The sequence below is a fragment of the Durio zibethinus genome, chromosome 18, assembly GCF_047325235.1.
Source record: "Durio zibethinus cultivar Kanyao isolate XHJ-2024 chromosome 18, ASM4732523v1, whole genome shotgun sequence".
Lineage (NCBI taxonomy): Eukaryota > Viridiplantae > Streptophyta > Magnoliopsida > Malvales > Malvaceae > Durio > Durio zibethinus.
In genome coordinates, this window is record NC_143179.1 from 735,302 (window position 1) to 743,791 (window position 8,490).

Below are 8,490 nucleotides of genomic sequence, written 5' to 3' on the forward strand. Positions count from 1 at the left end.
TATGTTTTTAAAATATTAGTATTTTTCTTTTTTTCAAAATAAATAATGAATTTTTATGTTCATTATTCACTATCATCAAATATTAAACTTTCATTAAATAAAGTATTAATACTTTTTGTAATTTTCAATTTCTTTCATTATCTCTATTTAATACACATAATATATAACTACATAATATATAACTGTCATGATGTAACTCGATTCGAAGATAATAAACAAAATATTAGAGGAATCAAAGCTTTATTAAAAAACATAACTCGATGATGCAAGACAATTATCTAGTTATACGAAAATGTTTGCCCCGCTTCGTGTAGGATTTTTTTTTGCAAATATTTATAATTTTTTGTTTAAAAATAAAAAATAATAATTTATTTAAAATATATCATAAATAATAATAATAGTAATAATGAATTAAAGACAGTTAATTTAAAGTACTGTTTTTCAATTTTTTATCTGTGTTGTTGTGAGAATAAATTTTTTGTTTTAATAAATTTTATTTTTAACATGGATCCCCAGAAAATTAACTTTTTTTTGCCAAACCCCCCAAAAAATTAACTTAAAACAAACTTAAGGCTCAATATCTGGATAAGGAAGGTATTTATACCTTCACGGCATTCGATAAGTGGTAATAACACTTAAGCTTAAAATCTTTTTATCTCATTTTTTTTTTTGGTTGATTTTGGTATACCGACCTTTTTTGGGCCCCTAACTACTTTACCCTACCCTACCCTAGATCCCATTGTTTAGCGAACTTAACTGGCAGGAGGAGGGGATTACATCTCGAACTCGGCGACCCTCCCAAGCCGCCGAATGCAATTCGTCTGAGTCAAAGGCTGCTGGGCTAGTACGAACTTAAGTACTTCGTCTTTGAAGATAAATTTTCTTTTTCCGTGGTAAAAAGGAGGAATTACTATCGTCGGAGAATGCTCGTGTCTGCTTGTTTGTTTTTTGTTTTTGGATTTGATTAGAGTGTAATTAAATTGAATTGATCTATTATTAAATTTAAGTTTAGTTTGATTTAAAATTTTAAAATTAAATTTAAATTCAATTATGTTTTAATATTTATTTTGTTTGAATTTGATTTATAATTTAATTAAAATATTTAAATTTAACTCATATAATTTGATAAAATTATAAATATTAATATTAAATATTATCTTTTAAATATATAAAATATTAAAAATAAAAATTTTATTACGTTTAATTAAACTGACAAACCTCTCAAATCGTATATTGCTTACTCAAATTTCATTTATAATTTATTCAAATTTAGCTTTGAATCGTTATTCAAATAGTTTAAGCTTAATTAAACAATAAATGAGTCAAACTCAAATTTTTTTAAATCGACAGCAAATGACTCGAGAACTCGTTTGCATCAATATGCTTAACCCTCCATTGTACCCAAAAAGAAATCCCTACACTTAAAAAGAGTTCACTAAGGCAAATTGGGAGGATACATTCATAACATGTTTGAAATCATGAGGCTATCGCAAACTTTCAACTGTGTCAATTCCACTAAGAAAAAAATGCTCCTTTCAAGGCATAACCAGCCCCACTTGTTTTCCTTTTATGCTGGTTAATGAATTTACCCTACAAATACCCATTAAGGTCATGGTGTCAATCTACTAGTATTTCCATTTTGCCGAGTCTCCTAACAATGGAAGCAATTTATTTCACTGATAAAATTCAATGATACAACCTATAATTACAGAAGGGCATAAACTAGATAATGGAAAAGAGTTAACACCAAAGACCCATCCTCCCTTGACAAAGAATCCCCAACTACCCTCGTCTAATAGACACACCACGATACCAATCCGAGTTAAGACAATCCATACTGCACTTTGCCCACATTCCTGTGGGCGGCTACAGCCACAGCTGCAGCACCAACTGCACCAAACTGGGACTGTGCCTGCAGAAGTTTTGCATCAATGGGTAGTCTATCATTTAATTGCTCGGCCTTGGATTGTGGTTGGTAACAGGGGTTGCTGTTAACGTCAACAACCATTCCAGGAGCTGGTTTTTCCACCATGCTAGACTGAGGTTGCAGTTTGGCTTGTGGATTCCTGTCAGCCTGTATTCCAGATTTCTCTTGATTTGTTGTGCTAGTCCTGAGGGAACAATGTGGGGAGACATTCTGTCGAGGAAGGACTGCATTCCTGTAAAAGATCTTGGTATCGTAACCATCTTTAATATTCTTCCCATTCTCATATGGTATGACGGATCCGACAACTCTCCCTGGTTTTGCTGTACAAAGCAAAAGGAGAACAAACTTCTGGATCAGCTAAATGGCGAAGCAACAAAGGGACATATACAAGTCTACTCAGCACTGTCCTACGATGGACAAAAGTATTTTTCACATATAATGCTATAGAATGCCCAAGGGATATCAGAGTCTTCACCAATGTGAAACTCATTTAAAGAGATCCACTCCTAATTTTCAATGAGCAAACCCACATAGGGCAGACAGACAAAAGGAGGCCAGAGAATCAACATGCAAAATAGTTTTTTGTATGACAAATGTCGCTTGACCAAAGTAAAGCTGAGATAAAAGCAGAACAGAAATCATTCATACCTGCTGGCACCCTAGGTGGAGGCCGTGCTAACTTTGGATTACCAGACGTTGCATCTGTTATTTTTTTGAAGGCCTCTTCTGCAGCTTGTCGACTCTCACACAAAACCGAAGTTGACTGCGTATTTGGGGGGATAGTATTTGAATGAACTGTAGACCTGCAATGAACAGAATACAAGTTGGAAAAGTGCGTCTCCAGGGGCGGAGGAAAGATGCTAATTTCATTGAGTCCATTTGCCATTCAACTGGGGGAAAATTCATTAAAAATGAATATATTTATTTTGTTTATGTTATGTATGTATGGATTTATAATACATGAGTCTGAATTTTTCCTAGCCCTATCTCAAAACAGCTGAGAGCAATAGCATAATTAACATTTCTAATTAAAAGTAAAACGTTAATGCATTAGAAACTGAATTGTCCAAAACATGTAATACCTTGGGAGGGACACATGCTTCCTCTCCAGAGGGAAAACCGGGGCACTTCTACCACCATTTTCCTCAAGATATGCAAACTGCTTTCTGAATTGACTGATGGCACTGCAATAAAAACCCCACAATATAATCAAGTGGATTAAGAATAAACAAACAAGATAAGAAACATTAAAATTAATGATAAATATGTTAGTTAATTAGAAAATATTCAAACCTTGGATAGAGAAAATTGGTTCCTTCATTTCCATTTATATAGTCTTGGAGCAGCTGAGGATGATATTCTAGTATCTCCCTGTAAATTAATTCCCTAATGTCCTCCTTTGTCACCCTTCGCCTCTCAAATTCAAACTCTAATTTTGAGATCGGCTGACAAGAAGGTTCCCTCTCAATTTTAGCTAAGCCTTTGAAGTAAGGATCAGCTAATGCCTATTACGTTAATACAGAAATGTTTCAGTATGATGAATGCAAAAGAAAAACAAAAACTCTTAGACACAATATAGACTCACACAAGAATGTTCCACTGATTATTGACTGGAAAAAGGATACCATATTTATGGCATGAAACATAAGATAGCACACCTCCTCAGCAGTTGGCCGGTCTTTCGGATCAAATGATAACAGCCTCTGCAACAGCCGCATTGCTAATGGGTCTGCATTTGGAAATTTCTGAGAAAATTGCACAGCATGTTTTCTCCGCATTTCTGTCAGGTATTTTCTTGCTTTATCATTTCGAACCTGTGATTGTGAAACAAATAACAATTTGTACTCTAGAAAAAAAATAAAAAAGTAAAATAGTCCCCCCAAGGAAACAAAACACACACAGATGAAAAGAGAAAGCAAGATGTCATACTCCAGAAATGGTTTCAGGTGGAGGTGTCCCCAAAAGATCCGTGATCAATTCTAATTGATGAACAACACTTTTCCCAGGAAATAGGGGCTTCCCTGTCAAAACCTCAGCAAAGATGCAGCCAATGCTCCAAATATCAATAGCTGGAGTATACTGCACACAGTTGCCAACAAAAATTAGACCTAAAATAAGTAAAATTTAAGTCACACCCCAAGTAAAGCACTCTAAAAGAAACAGTAGTAACCTGACACGATTACCTGAATGACAGATATTTCAACTTCCAGGAGAGTTTCATAGTCCTCCCTGAACAACAATTATTTTAATCTAGGCATTACTGCTTACTAAAAAGCACTCAAGCATTCTTCTAAATAAAAAAAAGTGTTGATTTGCTGAGTATGATATAGCTCAAACAAGACATGGTAACCTGATAAGTGTACTTCAATATTCAGCAAAATATAAACCTATTTGAATTTAATAAAACATTAAAACCAAATGATATAACAAAAAATAAAAGGTTCATAAAAATTAACCCCCAAATAAAATCTGACACGTTGAACTCATAAGTGAACTAGAAGATTGATCCTACATGGTTCGACCTTCACTGCAAGTAGCAGATAGCCAAACAATAAATCTTTGCCAACTTTTGGTCCATGATACTATATATCATGCTTCACCATATTGCCACTTACTTTGGAAGAAAAGAACTAAAAACCACACGACAGAAAAGCCATACCTTAGAAAAGAAAGATCCACACAGCTCTGGAGCCCTGTACCATCGTGTGGCAACATAGTCCTGCAAGGAATATTAGAAAACAACATATTAAGCATAAACTTGCAGCTCCACCCTTCTTTAAGGGGAAAAAATGAAGGCAAGAAAAAAAAAAATACCGTCCAAAAGATTGTTGTTGGGGTATCACTAAATGCAACTCTTGCTAGTCCGAAGTCACAAACTTTAAGCTTGCAATTGGCATTTGCCAGTATATTCTTTGGTTTAAGGTCACGATGGTACACATCCGCTGCAACCAAGAAGTTAGCAATCAGTATAAATTTGAAATTACTTCAAGCACCTTATCCTACCCAATTTCCTCTCAGTTAAAGCATGTACAGATATCAAGGCTAGGTAACAGAAACTGAAGCAAATAGAATTTACTTCTACTAGGGAGAGAGATGAACTTCCACCTTTCTTTAAGAACAGTAAAAATGTTGACAATTATGTGGCTAACAAGCCAAAAGCCAATGGCAAATGTATCATGACATTATAAACACATAAGAAAGAAGATCAACTGAAACAATTAGAGAAATGAAAAAAAAAAAAAAGCCATTGTTCTACCTGTATGCATATATTTCATTGCCCGAAGCATTTGGTAAAGGAAAAACTGGTGGTGTTCACGCGTTAAGTCATCATTAGCTTTGATGACTTGGTGAAGATCAGACTCCATGAGCTCAAAAACAACAAATATGTCTTTGAACTCCCTTTTTGATGGTGGCAACATTATACGCTGAATTTCAACTATATCAGGATGTCTAAGAAGTCTAAGCAGCTTGACTTCACGTAAAATCCTTATAGCATCAGATATGTGCTCAAATACATCTTGTATTTTCTTTATTGCCACTTTCTCCCCGGTATGTGTGTCTAGTGCTGCACAAACAACTCCATAGCTTCCCTTCCCAATGACTTCAAGAATTTTGTACCTGTTTGCATCCCCATATTCAGTGAAAAATTCCATCTCTTTTAGGTCCTGAAGAATGAAAGAGAAAGATAATCAGAATCATGCCCGGTTGGGCCATAAGTAAATTATCTATGAATAAAAGAAAAGAAAAACTAACAGCAGCAATAAAAACAACAGAATCATGCCTTTTTGGATAATACAGAAGGTGCAATATCTAAATTATCTATGGATTCAAGGAAGAGGAAAAAGTAGCAGCAGAAGCAACAAAACCAGAGCAACAGTAAATCAAAAACTAGTGCCAAAACCACCAGTAATAATTGGATAAAAACTAACAAGCATATATGCTCCCACTCAAAACTATAGGTCTTCGTAGACTTTAAGGTAAAAAATCAAGGAAGACCCAGAAACAACAGGGTGGCATCATACAGAACTCAATATTGCAGAAATTAACTATGTTTAAGATGTAACAAATGCATGCAAATCTTTGTTTGGTGTGGCTGCGCAAGATAACTATTCAACTAGAAGTTGCTTGAATGAAGCCAAAACCAAGAGTCTTCCTACAGCCAAGTTTAATAGCCTTTAAAGATGCATATAAAGACATTTAAAAACGGATCCAAAAGTCATCTCTCTGGAGAACAGAATAAGGTTCCGGATGTTGCTCTTAGCTTGACAATTTCTATCATCCAAAAACCAAACACAGAATCTATGGAAATAGATCCATTTCTTGCAGTCCAGCATGACTAAAAGGGAAACAAATACCACCTTTAGTAAAGAAAGCCAGATCGAAAGGAATCCAATAATATTAGTGGCCATCTTTATTACGCTATAAGAAAGCAAAAACAAGTTTACAGGAAGCCGAAACAGTGAAAAGAGAATAATCATCAAGATCATTTACAACATTAAGCACTAGTATCATGTCAAGTAATGCAACCAATTCGAACCACTTATTTTAAAGTTAATTCCTCTGGTAATAAGGCAATAAATCACATCAATCTGATAACCATGATCATCCAATAAAAATCCTCTAAAGTGAAATATCTTATCTACACCACTGGCTGCAAATGGGAAACAAGCTTTAACATTTTTGAAACTTCAAGTTCATTTTTTTGGGCCATAAACTTCAAGTTGAATTAATAATCTAAAATTTAAGTACAAGTCAAGGTTCTTTTTTCTTTCTTTTTCACTATTAGTTGCTTCATTACAGCAAAAATGTGAACTAAATCTGATATTTTCTAAGCTCTCTTCAGTTCCAAAACTATGCCTCTTCAATCTTAGTGAACAATTAAAGCCCAAACTTAACAAAAAAATCTAACCCAAATCTCAATTTATCTTCTTTCACAACACCTTCTCACCAACAAAAACAGCTAATAAAGCTTAACCAGGACCCTACCTTCTCCAAAGTCCAAACCATTTGATAAAATTACTAACTTAAATTAACTTGATTTTTAATAAAATCAATAATACATAAGCCAGATCCTTTCTCTTGCAACAAGAAATCATGAAAAATGAACAACCTTAAAATTTCCTTGTTGAAACTATGTTCAAGACAAGCAAAAAGTTAAAGCATTTCCACTTTCATATACAAAACCCAGATCTTAAAATACCTGTAAAGCTTTAAAATAAAAAAGAAAATACTAACCACATACCCAAAAATAAAAAAACAAAAAACTAACCTTCTTCAGTTGATCTTGCTGCATCTTTTCTTCAACCCCAAATAAAAAATAAAAAAAACCAAAAAAGATCCCTTCTTTCTTTTTCTAGTTCTTCTTCACTAAACAAAAAACCTAGAAGCAGACAGAAAAAGAAAAGAATTATCTCGGTAGCCAAACACAAGCAGACTAGAAATAGAAAATCAGCCACATTTGTCCCCACCTAGACCCACTTCATATCACCAACTACGCAAAGCAAAGCAAAGCAAAGCGAAGCTGTTCTTTTTCTTCTTTAAACCAAAGCTTTAGAAGTTCCTGAGTCTTTTGAAAATCTGCCAGATCTGGTAGATGAAGTAAAAAGAGAGCTCAATTGGGTTTCTTTTGGATCTTAAAAAAGAGAAAGGAAGAAGATTGGTGGTGAATGAAATATAAAAATTTGATTTTGTTTTTTCCTTTATTTAAAAGTTTTATTTTTATATATTGAAATAATTTGTTATCCACTGATTTAGTTAATTTATATTTCTGCCCCTTCTTTTTTGGTTAGTACTTCGTTACGAACAATGTAATTTTGTTTAACATTATGCCCCTTTCCAATAATTGTTTAAAATTTTATTTTCTTTCCCATTTAATTATTTACAGATTGTCATAAAATATTTCTATGGTCAGTAAACGTGGAAATGAATAAAGTTATTTATAAAATGGGATTAATTAGAGACATTGTTTCTTGTAAATTATGAGATTTTGTTAGTGGAATTTAACAAAAACATTTGTGATACTGTGATTACCTGAACGAAATCAAAGCTCCTATCTCTTGTAACATTCCATTTTTTATCATTACTAATTAATAAATATAATTTATCAAGCTTTTTAAAAAGTTAGATATTTATTTTTAGTAGAAGTGATAAAATAAACGGGAATTTGAAATTTAAAATTTATTTAAAAAACCCAAACTCAATTTGATTAAAAATTTAAAGTCTAAAATCGAAAATATTTAAACCTCAAATTGATTAAATTAAAAATAACCTAAATTTAAAAACACTGAAACCAAAACAATTCAAACTCAAAAAATTTGAACTTAAATTAAAAAAAATGTTGAAATGATTATATTTTATATAAAATTTAAAAATAATTCGAACTAATTTGATTTGAATCCAAATAGGTTCAAACCCAAAAAAACTTAAAAGTGAAATCTAAAATGATTTAAATACAAAACAATTTTTGAGAAAAAAAATTAAAAGAAATTAAAAAATCTATTAGAAATCTTAATGTTATATTCAATTCATATAGATATTTTTATTTAATTCAATTTAAATTTATA

At 32.6% G+C, this 8,490-nt stretch overlaps 1 protein-coding gene across 2 annotated transcripts; it reads right to left on the minus strand.

The window, feature by feature from the left end:
- Window positions 1-1,649: 1,649 nt before the first annotated feature.
- LOC149513585 (mitogen-activated protein kinase 19-like) lies at window positions 1,650-7,628 on the minus strand. Of its 2 annotated transcripts, XM_089746905.1 has the most exons (11): window positions 7,396-7,628; window positions 7,197-7,307; window positions 5,184-5,592; window positions 4,742-4,869; window positions 4,587-4,646; window positions 3,857-4,006; window positions 3,586-3,741; window positions 3,221-3,432; window positions 3,010-3,111; window positions 2,576-2,730; window positions 1,650-2,247 (listed from the first exon to the last, which is right to left on the minus strand). In XM_089746905.1, the coding sequence occupies exons 2-11, from the start codon at window positions 7,218-7,220 to the stop codon at window positions 1,823-1,825; spliced, it is 1,821 nt and encodes a 606-aa protein (XP_089603031.1). In that variant the 5' UTR covers window positions 7,221-7,307; window positions 7,396-7,628; the 3' UTR covers window positions 1,650-1,822. The 2 variants fall into 2 exon arrangements, with proteins under 2 accessions (XP_089603031.1, XP_089603030.1); XM_089746904.1 differs by having other exon boundaries at window positions 7,197-7,628.
- Window positions 7,629-8,490: the final 862 nt, after the last annotated feature.